Source organism: Camelus ferus, chromosome 6 (genome assembly GCF_009834535.1).
Source record: "Camelus ferus isolate YT-003-E chromosome 6, BCGSAC_Cfer_1.0, whole genome shotgun sequence".
NCBI classification, from domain to species: Eukaryota; Metazoa; Chordata; class Mammalia; order Artiodactyla; family Camelidae; genus Camelus; species Camelus ferus.
This window is the reverse complement of record NC_045701.1, coordinates 13,930,648-13,945,364: the sequence shown is the minus strand read 5'-3', so window position 1 is coordinate 13,945,364 and position 14,717 is coordinate 13,930,648. Positions and strand designations below refer to the sequence as shown.

At 37.5% G+C, this 14,717-nt stretch overlaps 1 protein-coding gene across 11 annotated transcripts in view; it reads right to left on the bottom strand.

Moving 5' to 3' along the window:
* The window catches only part of MYO5A (myosin VA), a 173,762-nt gene that overhangs the window by 81,651 nt on the left and 77,394 nt on the right, over positions 1–14,717 (bottom strand). For all 11 annotated transcript variants that reach the window (XR_004320441.1, XM_032481171.1, XM_032481161.1 and 8 more), the window contains 6 exons: positions 13,068–13,149; positions 12,343–12,450; positions 10,560–10,666; positions 5,040–5,305; positions 4,334–4,415; positions 331–471 (listed from right to left, as the gene is read on the bottom strand). Coding sequence is in view for 10 of the 11 variants with exons in the window: in XM_032481171.1 (XP_032337062.1) it covers positions 331–471; positions 4,334–4,415; positions 5,040–5,305; positions 10,560–10,666; positions 12,343–12,450; positions 13,068–13,149 (786 nt within the window). In the remaining variant the exon portion in view is untranslated. The remainder of the gene's footprint in view (positions 1–330; positions 472–4,333; positions 4,416–5,039; positions 5,306–10,559; positions 10,667–12,342; positions 12,451–13,067; positions 13,150–14,717) is intronic.

Below are 14,717 nucleotides of genomic sequence, written 5' to 3'. Positions count from 1 at the left end.
TTTATTGCACTTCTTTAACTATATCATACCACCAAACAAAAAGTACCAAAGGTACACAAAAGTGGCTAAAATTGATAGCAATTGTATCTAATGTCAATTTTTCACAAAACTTAGAATCAGCTGAAAAGAGAAGGGAGATTCTCCTAGTTTCAATTATATTTAGAACCCTTTGGGTCTAGTGAGACTTCAGAAGGCAAGTTAAGGTGACCCCCATTTGGTGCCACCATGGCACCTCATGGGATACTAATGAATCTCTGCTTAAACTCACTTACCTTCTGACCTCGCTATATAAATTTTGATACACTAAGTACATCAGAAAATCATACTTGCCTTGCATTCCTCATCCAGCAAATCTAGAATGCCCAGTTTAGATTCTATAAGATTAATGCAAGGCTGATTATCATAAAAATCTATGAGTGTCCATGGAATTTGTTCCTTCATATATTCCTCTTGTTCTAATTTGAAGACATGCTGCAATGGAAAAGAAAAAAAACTGACATTACTGGATCATTGTCATAAATAATGTTAGTCAAGAAATAACATTATAAAAGACTCTTAAGAGAATACCAACATAATTTGAGATAGTCTGTGGCTTCTAGCAACAACCTCGTGGGAGAAACATGATTTATACACAAAGAACAATATAAGAAAGCAAATAAAAACCACACAAGTAAAACCTCAGCTATATAGGATTCTTGGTAAACAAGAAAATCTAGGTATGTGAATGTTTAAATAGCTGATAATTGTGGCAGTCTTTTCGATTTTTTGATATGTATATCCCAAACTGCATTATATACCTTTTGGCCTCTTAAATTATTACCCTGTTGCTAACCACATGCGCACATAAATGCCTTAGCTGGCCTTAACAGCTATGCAGGGAGGATACCCCCCAGACTACTGAACCATGTGTCTCAGAATTAGATAACTGTCAGTCTTTTGTGTCTGTCTTGATTATCATCTATAGTCAGGGAATCTACTGCTCACTTTTCTGGATTCTACACCCAATTCTGCAAGCAGCTGCATCCACTACCAATCCATTGCTAATTCTGCTAAATGCTTCAGCCACTGCTTCTTATCCATTCACTCAACTAAGCAAAAATATGTGTTGACTGTTTACTACATGCCAGTCACTGCAAACCATTAACAAATCAGACATGGGCTCTGCCCTCATGGAGTTTAAAGACTAGTAGGGGAAACAGACAGAAATCAAACAATCACAAGAAATATAATTATAAACTGTAATAATGTTACAGAAGAAAACAGTGGTGAGCTATGAGAGCAAGAGTCCTCATTCAGTATGGATACAGGGTGGTGAGAGAAGGCTTCCTTGAGGAAGGGCTTGTGGTCTGAGTTCTGCAGTGAAAGGTGGTTAAGTTGGTCCAGGTGGGAAGGGCAATCCAACCACTGCTCAGGACGTCCAGCCAATGCAGCCAACCCACAAACTGTGGTCTCTGAAGATGCTAATAATCTCTACTCATTCCTGAGGGCTTCTGCTTTCCTTTCTTGTCTCCTTTGTCTCCCTTGGTTCTCTCACACATCTTGCTACTTTTCTAGGAAGACTAGCCCTCTGTGGCTATTACCAGCCAACACACATTTTCCAGGACCCAAAACTCCGTGAAACTTAGGGCCACCAAGATTTCTGGTACTCACTCTCCTCACACACCTGGAAATTTTCCACTTTATTCTACACTTATTATAATGCTGCTGTTGGCTCATTTGCAGGGTTTATAGTCTAACCAGCTGCAAAAAGCTTTGGTTTAAAAAAAAAAAAAGGGGGGTATCTGTATGAATATTTATGTCATGCTAATTAGAAAGCAAATTTCTTCTGTTCTTCTGAGTGATGAGAAGACAAATAGGGCACCATGTGTCAGCAGGATGCCCTGACTGATGATACCAATATTTTCCAAAATAATGACCCCTTTTTAAAATTCATTAATTTATATGCAGTCTCCACATTGACAACAAAAACACTGCTCCAAACTTTCGAGCTTGTTTCTCACACAAGTCTCTATGTCTAGTTTGGAAAAAATCCATGGGGCCTCAAAAATTTTTGATTCCCAATTGTCAAAAAGACATGTGGGCATGAGGTTCAAAATGGCAAGAGATCCTTGATCAATATGGTAACAACTCCAAGTACTAAACATGCCAATCACCAGGTTTCTCATGAAACCACAGCCTCTACTGAGGGAGCAGCCCTAAACAACCAAATTCTTAATTGTGATCCCCCACACTCCTAGTCACAGCTAGTCAACTGCCAGCGATCTCTGATGAACAAATGAACCGGGTTAATCACGTTCTCTTTCTCAGGTATAAGAACTGAGAAACAGGCAATTAACAATAGAAGCTGATGCTGAAAAGTCAAGATGAATGGGAGCTAAGCAAGTTAAGAGGATGGGAGCATTCCGACCACTGCTGGGTTCACAGGAAGTTTGAAGTGAGTGAGGAAGCAGAAACTTTGAGAAAATACATACAGAACAGAAAGAAAGAATATGCCATATGATAGTAAGAGGGAGTGGAGCAGTTGCGCAGAGAGGAGCCAAGATGCAGTATGGGTGTGTGCGTGTGAGTGTGTGTGTGAAAGAGAGAGAGAGTGAAGAGAGAGAAGGAGAAACAGATGGATAGAGACAGAAAGAGGGAAAGAGAAACAAGAAAGTCAGAAACACATTGCAGAGACATGAGGTCCTTGAGAAATAGACAAGTTAGACAGGCCCTATTGAGGCTGGTGTTGGTCCCTTATACTTCCAGTCATCTTGTGCCAAAATACACCAGGAAAGAACAGAAGACTGTGCTACTGAATAAGGTATTAAGAAACTCAAAAAAACCTTGAGAAAATATAATGCTCAATTTAGTCTCTGATAGGTTTTTATTAATGTTCCTTATGCAGAGATGCAAGATTTATCAGTCATATTCTTGTGGAAACAGTCATAAGCCTAAGGTTTTAAGATCACCTCAACATTATTTCACTGTGATAAGTAGCTTGCTAAATAAAGGTGGCCCAAATTTTTATCAAAGTACATGCAATAGTTTTGAAAACCAAATAGTTTAAAGGTTTTATGATGACAAGAACAATTCTTTGTCCGATCCCTCCCCAGCCCCAGTCTCATTCCCTGGAAGTGGCCATTTTTTAACTACCTTAACTATTTCTTCTTATATTTACCTTATTGGCTATTTTTTATTTATTCATTTGAAACATTGTCTATTGATTTTTGATAAGATAGATGAGGCTAAATTTACACATACCATCTCTAATGTTTTTCCTCTGTGCTCCCACTATTACTATTTTTGGATCTTCTTTTGGTTTTTATTAACTTTGTAACTTAAAATAACATCTTTAACTTCTATTTTCTGTTCATCAGTGTAGACTATACCATCTGACCTCCCTCTTTGTAAGATGAAGGTATTAAGAGTTCTTTCCTGTCCTTCAGCTCTATTCTCTTCCATCTTCCAATTCTTACGGGTGACTCATTTTTAATATCCTCTTTCATCAACACTAATAACCACCCTTAATCTTGCACTTAGAACTGTGCCCGGCATGTGGCGAGCACTTTACATATCCCAACTCACTTAATCCATATAACTACATGCAGCAGGTACTATTATTATCCCCATTACATAGATGAGGTGACTAAGGTCCAGCAAGGTCAATTAACTTGCCCAAGGTCCCCTGGATAGTCAATGCAGAGTTGGATTCTAACCCAAGCAATTCATCTTGCAGGTCCATGCTGTTCACTGTTACAATCATTTTTAAGCATCTCCAAATCCTCTGACACCAGGATAATGCTCTAAGATATTTGATATTATTACTCCACAAAAGCCACTCTAAAAATAGTCCCATTGACATTGTCTCAGTGAATGTCTCAGACTGTTGAAAAAAGAATATGTGAAATAGAATATGTAAAATACATGTAGAAAAGAGAGTATGTCCTTTTTTTCTCACATTTTGCTAATACAGCAAGTGAGAGTTAAGGTGGTCATAACTCTACATACAATTAGCCTCAGGAACAACCAACTGAAGGATATCCCTGGGCTGAGTTTCATAGGCTCTGTGTTACTACCTAACACACTTTCTGCTTCTCTCTCTCAATTTATTTGAACCAAATTTTCACTATTCTCAGACAGCAGTCCAAGGATGGCCTTGAATCTCATTGGACCATAAACATTTTCAAGGTTGCATTACTTATTAATCATGAGTTCCTCAGCAGTTCAGCTATTTTAAACCATAGATAATAATTGTAATTCACAACTTCATTTTAGGAACCAGCCTTTAAACATAGACTAGGAATTCAAGAGAATAATTTTTGGCAGAATATTATTCAAGCAAGAAAATTCTTACCATATTGAATTGTTGCTGGAGTTTTTCATTTGCATAATTTATGCAAAACTGTTCAAAACTGTTTATCTCAAATGTTTCAAATCTGTCAAACCAAAAATAATATGGGAAGGGGAGAATAAGGAACAAACAGCTTTTAAAAATATACAAAATGTGCACATTAGAAAGAAAAAGTGGGGGAAATTTCTCAACATTGTGAAACTTTCTTTCTACATCAGTGAAAATAAGGGTTTGTAAGTCAGTGACAGGAAATACGTGCCCAGCAGATAGGCATGAGTCAAGTGGCAGAGAAATTTTTTAAAGGCTGCAGCATGCAGAAGTGTTTAACAGCATGTATTTGAGGGCTAATTCATTCCCACGTGGGGAACAATCAGAATTATGATGAAGTCATTGCTCTTGTCAATTTACAGATTCAAGTGTCTACATACACATAGAAGGGAACTGGGAATAGAAATTTCATAGGTTCTTTGGAAAAACTAAACCAGATAATGAAAAATTAGGCATCATAAAGCACAAAGGTACAGGAAGGGTTTTAACTGTTAAAGAAAGGCACCCAGAGAAGAGAAACTAGCAAATGAAATTAGATTTTTAGAAATTCTCTCTAATTTTCCCTTCTTCTCACCAGTAGGAAAAAAAAGCAAATACCCACTTAGAGATAATCTCTAGAGAGAAATGCTCTCTGGCAGACCACTAAGCCAAATATACTTACCCATAAATGTCCAGCACGCCAATAAAAGAGTGCTGTTTGACAGCAGAGTGGAGGGCCTGATTGACATGATCTACAATCCAGTTAAAGAGCTTGGCATAGATGTGCTTGGCCAAGGCATCGCGGGCGTTCGTGGCCTGCAGCTTGGAGATGGGCTTGATGTACGTCTCCGTGGCAGTAGCCAGCTTCCGATGGCAGAGCCAGTGACACATCTCCTCACAGTCCACACCCATGAGGTCACAGAAGGTGCTGAGAGGTTCATGCTTGGGCTGCCAAAAGAGAATGGGTTATTTCCTAGGACCAGATCAATTAAGTCAGAACTTACTAAAAAATATCCAAAAAGAGGTCACAGTTAAAACCCAGCAATTTCTTTGTTATAACAAACGCCAAGATCACTTGAAGCTGATCAGTAACAATCACAATCATCCATCAAACCAGCATCTAGGCAGCATTATGCAACCCCATCTATGGCTCATTTCAAAAATTACCTCTTCCTTTGTCTCTTTGCAGTATTTGTTTGGATCTTTCTTCAGGAACATTCATTCAGTCAGTCAGAAAGTGAGTCAGCTTGTCAACAAATACTTACTGAGTGCCTATTATACGTCAATAAACAAAAACAGATGCGGTCCTGGTCCTCCCAGAACTTAGTCACTAAGGGAAATGGATATCAACAAAATGACTGCTCCCTAAAATGCAAAATTACTACAAAAGAAAAGGATACTATAATAAGATTCCATGTGAGAGGAGTGTGCCCTATTCAGGGAGGCAGGAGACAGCTGCCTTGAGAAATGGAGCTGAGATCTGAAAGAAAAGAAGATGTTAACTTGGTGAAAGGGGGAGGAAAGGGTCTTCCAAGCTGAAGGGACATCTGGTATAAAAGTCCTGTGGTGCGAGGCAGGGGGAGCCACCAATGTGAGGTACTGAAGCTGAGATGAAGCCAGAGGCTACACCATGGCTGGTCTTTCCTCTGAGAGCAGTGGGGGCTGGGCACAGGCATAGGGTCACTGAAGGGTTATAAACAGACAACCTGATAGTTATTTGTGTGACTTCTTAGATTAGAATCTCTAATCTAAGCATTCCCTGTATCACCTGCAGGGATTACTGTATCCCCCTACAATGTCTTCCATAGGCTTTGCATGAGTATGAATTCAATGAATACTTGTTTAATTCAATCCATTTAATGCATTATATTTTTCAACATCTTCACTCACATGTTTCAACTGAATCATGATAACATTCCTGGGGCATAGGCAGGGTGAACACTGTCATCTTTAACTGACAAATGAGGAAATAAGATCCAAGAGAATAAATAGCTTGTCAAAAATCACACGATCAATTTATGTCAGAATTATCATTAGAATCTGGCACCTTCATCCCCTGACCCTTCCCACTGAAGCAGTTCTTTTCTTCTTTCATCTCCTCTCCTCCAAAATAATCACTTCAGATACAAATCAGCACCATTGCCAACAACATAGATGAACTCCATTAAATAAGCAACTTATTTCATTCATTTATATATGAATATTTTGACATCATTTAGAAGTGGATCAGCACTTTCTAAACATTCTACTTGAATGCTGTTACCATATTGTTCTACTAGATCAACACTGCTAATTCTTCTTCAAATTTTCTAAAACTTCATTGATTTTTGGACTTCTTTACCTATCAATAATTGAGAGAAATCAGTAATATCCCACTGTGCTAGATTTGTCTTTTTTTCCTTGTGGTTCCCGTTGATTTCTGCTTTATATATTTTGAGGCTACATTATTAAGCACATGTAAATTTAGAAATGTTACATCTTCCTGGTGAATAAGATCTCTATCAATACATAGTGCTCCATCTCCAGTGCTGCTTTTGGCCTCAAAGTCTGTCTTGTCTGGTATCAATATAGCTCTGCCAGTTTTTTTTTCTAGGTACCACAGTGTGTCTTTTCTAAACCTTTTATTTTCAAACTTTCTGTACCTCTGTGTTTTAGCAATGCTTCTTTCAACAGTATACATGTGAATTCTAAATCCAATCTAACAATCCATATCAACCGAAACATTGGTCCATTTGTAATTATTTATTTCTACCTTATTTGGTGGCTATATTTTTCCCACCTTTTCTAAATTTTTCTCTCCCATTTTTGCTATATTTGGATTATTTTTTTCAGTTCAATTTCCTCTCTACTAATTTGAAAGGTTTACTTTCTGTTTCTGTTTTATAATAGAAATATTAAGTTACATTAGTTAACTTAGTGTAATAAATAACACTAACTCGAAACACTCCATCCCAATCTAGAAGCTCTGTTATCCAACACTTTAATTCTCTCTTTTTTGGAGGGAGGAGGGGCTGGTGATTCACTGTATTTTTAAAAAATTTTTTATTTTGAACTAATTTTAGACCAACATTAAAAGTTGCAAAAAGAGTATAAAGAATTCCCTTCACCCAGATTCCCTAAATATTAACATTTTACAAAGTTTGCTAGTTTCATTCTCTTTCTCTCTCACTCTTTCACATACATACACATACATAATATTTTTTCAGAACTGTTTGAGAACACGCTGCAAACATGATGCCCTTTTGGTCCTAAATATTCCACTGTGCATTTCCTAAAAACCAGAGACATTATCTTATATAACTATAGTATAATGAATAAAATCAGGAAATTAGCAATGATACAACACTATTATCAAACTGGCAGATCTAATTCAAATTTTGCTAGTTGACCTAATAATGTCCTCTGTGGGGGGGAGGAGGGAGGACAGATTTCTATGATCCAGGATCCAATCTAAGTTTATACATTAGATTTTGTTTTCTTGTTTCATTAATCTCCTTTAATTTGAACAGCTCTCCACTTTTTTTTTTTTTTTTTTGGCGAGCTTGACATTTTAGAATAGTAGTATGTCCTTCAGTTTGGGTCTGTATGACATTCATTGCCTCACGTCTAGATTCAGGTCATGTGCTTTTGGCAGGAATACTGGAAAGCGATGAGCACTCCCCTCAGTGCACCACATCAGAATTCACGGGATGATGATGGGTCCTGGCAACTGGGGTCACTTGGTTAAGGGGATGTCTGCCAGGTTTCTCCACTACCTCTCCCTTTGTAATTAATTAAATTTTACCCACATTTGCCCAATACTTGACTAGTTTATTGATTCACCATTTCTTCTCGAATTTTAGATCTCAAACCTTGGATCACTTTTCCTCTGCTTAAACTATGTCTTTTAATATTACCTTTAGTGAAAGCCTATGGGTGACAAATTCTCACAAGTGTCTGTTTGAAAAACACTTCTATTTTTCCCTCATTCTATAAAGACATTTTTACTGAATAGACAATTCTAAATTAATGGTAATTTACTCTCAAACACTGAAGACAGCCCCCTGTTTTCCGGCTCCTATTACTGCAGCTGCAAAGTGAGCTATCAGTTTAGTTGCTATTTTTCCAAGAGTAGTATCTCTTATCTCTGCTTGTTTTGAGATTTTTCTCTCTGCCTGTGGTGTGCACCATGGTGTGCCTGAGGGTGGATTTCTTTTTATTTATTCTAACTGGGATTTTTTTTTTTTTTTTACTTTACAAATCTGTGGTGTAGTGTCATTTTCAGAAGTTCTGAAATTTGTTAGTAATTATCTCTTCAAACATCACGTCTGCTTCATTCTCCTTTTTCTCTCCCTTAGGAATTCTCATTAGATTAAAACCAGATTTTATTACTCCACCCTTCATCTCTCTTAACTATTGTGAAGTGCTCCATCTCTGGGTCCCATCTTGCACTTTGGATAATTTCTTCACTTCTATCTTTCAGCTCATCAATTCCCTCCTCAGTTGTGTCAAATCAGCTATTAATTTCTTTCAGCATTCTTGGCAGCTTTGACTCTGTTGTTTCACCTAGCTCCTTCTTCTGTTGTTTCATCATGGGATTTGAGATTTTTGACTGTGAGCCAATACTTCTTGTAACTTTCCTTATGGGACCCTGTTGAAGCCTGGATTGAAGATGGACCCTCCAAGGAAGATGGCATTTGCTTCTGTCAGGCAGCCGGGGCACCACCAGCCCAGGAACAACTTAAGCTAAGTTTCCTGTGTGTAGCTTTTGGGGACCATCCAGGAACTATGAAATCAGGCTGGGAAGTATGTGTGAGGGGTCAGTTATTGTCATAAATTTTTAAGGAACTATTTTTTTCCTCTTCCGCTTAGCATGGAGACTTGAGCCAGATTAACTTTTCCTCGTACTCTAGGAGTAGGCAGTGAGCAAGTTTATTACTAGTTCCCCATTTAGGGTCTCAGCTTTAGGCAGAAGTTTTTCTTTTTGTTCCTCTGTTTATATGAGTCCTAGGCTTTATCTTTTGTCTTCTGCACCTACTTGGCTATGAAAACCAAAGCTCAAGGTCACTGGGTTCAGCAAATGCCCTTGAGGTGAGTCCCAGCTTCAGGGTTCTGCTTTGTTCTCTGAGTTTCTGTTTTCACTTAGTATTTGGCCTCTAAGAAGTTCTTACATATTTATTTTAAATAGTCTTTAAAATATAATTTATCCAGCATGAAGCTCAATCAGACCAACCAGTCCAAAAATGCTGGGAAAGAAAGCCTCTTTCATTTTGTAGATGAGGAAAACGAGGTTCAGAGAAGCTAAGGAACTCACCCCAAAACACAGAGTGAGTAAACAGTAAAGTTGGGATTGAACCCAGGCAGAGACCGTGACACATATATTTCAAAACTGAAGTCTAATTTATCCAGATTTAAGTCACGTGAATTAATCTACATGTAGATTTGCAAATATCAACTTGGGTGTCTGAAGAGTGAAACATAAATCTCAAGACTGCTTCCTATTATAATCCTTGAGGAAGCAGGATGGAAAAGAAATATATTACAACTTCTTCCTTTTTAAAAAAAGTTTAAAAATACCTAATAAATATATGTGTACGTGTGTCTTATCTTTGATGGTGGTGACCAGAAAATATCACAAGTCACAAATGCCCAACGAGAACAATCTGAGACTGTCAGGTTTTGTTACAGTTAAAACAAATTAACTGGGTTTTAGTTCTCAGTGTGCAGTTATCACTATGTGTAGAAAGAAGAATACATGAATCACCCTACTTCCCAAGCCATCTAACTCCTCTTCCCAGGAGTAACCACTGCTAACGGCTTCTTCAGGAACTTTTAAATCATATTATTATTTCCATAGCTGAAGACACAAATAGAGTTACCAATTCTTGGTATGTGTGCCATGAGCCAAACTAGCCCTCTCTCTAGACTCACCAATCCAACTTTCATATCTAATATTTCCCGTCTCTGTTTATACGGATCAGATATGTATCCAAGTTCTTTCCTCCTCCTTCACTCACACACACACACACACACACACACACACAATCACTGTGCACCAGAGATCTGAATCCACACTTCTTTATTTACAATTCAAGATTCTACTCTGGATAGTGTGTCTGATAATTCTCTCTCTGATAATTATTAATGTTAGTTAATAGAGTGACTTCAAATGCACTGTTTCCATAAAGAATCAACAAAACTAAAAAGCTTGTTCTGAGCTTACAGGTATTGTGCAGCTGTCTGAGTCTCGAGATGTAAATCCAACATTGCCTAAGTGAAGGATGCCAGCAAGTATTCGGAAAATTCCCATCTGATAAGATTCACTAATTCCTGAAACACAGAGTAAGTGAACAAATGATTAATTTCAGAACAGGAACTGAACAATTATAGCAGACAACTTTAAGCCCATTTTTAACTCTTGAATATTGCCAAGTGTTGTACACATTATAACGTGTCAGAGTTAACATTTCACACATAATGCAGTTTAGCACTGTGGCTGAGAGTGTGAGCTGTGGACTGAGACAGACATTGGCTCTGCTCCTGACCTGCCACCTCACCTGCACAGGTAACTTCACCCTCTATCCTTCTGTTTTCTCATTTGAAATGCAGGAATAGTAGGGACTATCTCAAAGGGTGTTTGTGAACATTAAATGAGAAAATGCACATAGTAAGCTTAACACACTGTGTGACACATGGTAAGTGCTAAACAATTATTGTCATCATTGTCAAACACTGGATTTAAGTATTTTATTAACATTATTGCCTTTTCTATTTATCTCTACTCCAAATGCAAGCTGCAGCCCAATAAAGCTATTTTAAGACAAATTACTTAATTATTTTTTCTAACTTCAGATCAAGTGTAAGTCAAAGAGACCCCAGAATTAGAAGTGTTCAGGCCGGTGTTGCACCCCAGCCTGATGAGCGAGTGTCCAAACGCAGCGTTAGGGCAGGACCTGAAGGATCAGGCGGGATGAGAAAGCTGGCAGCCCTTGGCGTTCTATCAGACCAGGCTTCATTTTTCAATAAGGTAAGATTTTCCCAGAATATTAGATGTAATTATATTCAAATAAAAATAGTTAAATTATTCCCAAATATATAATCATATACAGAATAACTGAGAGTTGATCTCATAAGAAATGTTTTGCCATCTCCTGTGTTATGGGTCTTCTTTTTTTTTCAAATTTGTAATTTTCTATTTACAGAGTTAGTCCTTGTAGTAAAGCAGTGTTTTCCAAATGATAATGTGCACACGAATCACCAATGGAACTTGTCAAAATGCAGATTCTGATTTGGTAGGTTCAAGATAGAGTCTGAGATTTTAGAATTTTGCAAGCTCCACAGCAGTCCTAGACCACACTCTGATAAGCAATGCTTTTAAATTAAAATAACTCACCTCAGAGTGCTCCTTAAAATACCAATATATGACTTTAGAGTTTTTCATATTCAGAGGCTTCTGAATAAATAATTCAGCACTAAAAGTTGTACTTCACATTTCTAAAGGTCAATTTATTTATATGTAGATCCAATTTTTTTTTTTAAACCCAGAAACAAGACAGTGACATCTGAGCCATTTCAACAACAGAATAAACTACATGTAATACATTGCTTTGTCACCAAACCAGGTCAACCACATTTCCAGACCACAAGAAGACACCCAAAATAAAAAAAACCCTACAAAACATGAGTTTTTGTACAGGAACCCATTTCATTTAGCTCTAGGTTTCAGATTTTGTAAAAATTTAAACAAACAGTCCCACCTCCCCTGATGCCCTGAATATTTTAAATAGCTTTATTGAGAAATAATTTGTATACCACAGAATTCATCCATTTTACAAAGCTGTGCAACCATTACCATAAGCTAATTTTAGTACAGCTCCTATCACCCCAAAAAGAAACCTTGTGCCCATATGTTGTCCAAATGTATTTCAGAATGAATGTTAAATCTCCCAACAATTCTCACCACTTGATACAAAGATATGCCAACAAAGGGCTCAAGATTACATTACCTAGTAAAGTGCAGGCCTGCCTGGTTTGTGTCATCTCCTTGGCATCGTCAATTCCTTCAATCACAGGGCTGCCACCTTGCATTGTATAATGAAAGTTATTCGCATCTCCTGCAGTTAAGGAACATAAAAACAATTAGCAGTCTGTGAAGAGGCTTTGACTTCCACCTTTATGTCCACTTAGAATCAGAGGCGGCAACAACACAATCAAGTGTACACAGTCTAGCGTCTGACTGCCTGTGTTTTCAATTTTAATACAAAACTCAAAATTAAATAATGGAGTGAAGTGTTTGTAGCTTATTTATCTTAGTCTTTTCCTAAAGGTCTGATTCCATCCTACATGCTAGGAGAATGTCTTCAAACACTTTACTCCCTTCATCAGAAACCTCATAGGGTTATACCACATAAACTCCCTTCAATTTTTTACTTTTAATCAAGGCAAATTTCAAACATACACAAAAGTGTAGAGAGTAGTACAAAGAGCCCCTGCGTACTCATCACTCATCTTAAATGAGCATCGACTCAAGGCCAATCCTGTTCCATTTATACAGCCACTCACTCCTTCCCTGTCCCGTGAGTTATCTTAAAGCCAACTGCAGACCTTTTATCATTTCATCCATAAATATCCCAATGGGAGATAATCTCCTTTTTAACAAGTAAATTTATGAACTCAGAAATTATTATAAAACAACACCAGCACAAAAAAAAATCTAATGCCATATTCATACCTAATCGCAGCATTTTAAATTCAGGTAACTTTGCCGAGGCACAAAGCTGGTAGAAGATATGATAGTTTCTCTCCTCTTCTGCCTTTGAAGGAAGAAGACTTTTCAGTTATAGCATTTTAATCTAAAACTCAAAATTCAATCATAAAGTAAAATTTTAATATTTATTTCAGCTGGTGAAATAAATTGTCCTTTCCCAAATTTCCTAATACATATCCACAATTATTAAACCTTATGATTTATTAGCTATGTGCATACGTGTGAGTGTGTATCTGTTGGTTACATTCAACATAAAATATCTGATGGGAATGCTTTTCAAACTAGTGAACAGCTTGCTATATGGAATTGTTATAAGAGATCAGTGCCTCTGGGGAAAGCTAAAACCAATTTTTTTTCCATTATGCAATGTTTTCTCACAGTACCTCTTAGATTCATGGTCTTTCTAATACTTTGAAAAAAAATCTTTTGGGCATATTTTAGATTGGACCATCTACTGCGGTTGTTTGTAAGAAATCCATAAATGTACTATATCATCTACATCATTTTAGTTTATATACTCAAAGTCAATAAGAACATTTTATAAAATAGAAAATAAATCATGTACAATCCTGAGTTTTTTTTAGTATTTTCTGACAGTCTTTTCCCACATATATATCGTAAAAATACAATTGTAATAATATTGTGCATACAAAACTGAATCCTTATACTCTATCATTATACCCTTGAATTCTGCAGTGTATTCAACTGACTAAAGAATAGTGCAAGGAAGGCCAAGGACAGGTTTGATGCCCAACAGGGGCTGATGTCTGGTAAACAAGGTTTATTATAGGGACAGAAAACACTAAATAAATTAACAATACACCAATGATCACAAGCATGATCAGGTAAGAGATCAGGTGATTCAGTTCATAGACAACTGGAAAAGTAGGGTTATCTGCAGAAAAGCTTTGGTCATCTTTGTGCATGAAGGACAATATCAGGTATGCTCTGACTGACTCACTTGGACATCCCAAACATCCTCAATATTATATAGCCCGGGGACTGGGGAACAGCTAAAATTGCTTCATTGTTTCTAGGCAAGACAGTAAGGAGTAGGCCTTAATGTTTTATCTTAACATCTTAAGCACTATTAGCCTCTGGTCATCATACCCAGTTCACCTTTAACCATTTACCTCTCAATCAAATCTGTACTATTCAGACTCAGTCTTCTCTTAGATCTACATATATGTTCCCCCATTCTTTCTTCTGGAGACTAAACATTTTTTTAAAAACCTATTCAAGTGTACATGTGTGTGCAGTAACATTGCTCTGTGTGTACCTAGATACCAGCACAAAGGAAGAGGGTGGCTCTCACTTCACTGTAAAAATCAAATATTACATTTAGGCAGCCACAAATCAGGCACAACCCCCAAAGTCAAAGCCAGGGTAGCTCTAGGCTGCCCAAACTCATGACTCTCAGTACATCCCAGACACTTTCAAAGCCCCAACAGACTTGTGCAATGGAAACTATAGGCTCTGTTACACAGTGGAAATTGAAGACTCTGCTACATGGCAGCGCCAGGGCTATTTGAACCTCAATGCAGTGGCACTCAGTCAAGGAACTACAGAACCCAGCATGTAGCGGGTCACCAGGAGCCCTATGCTGGGAGTTTT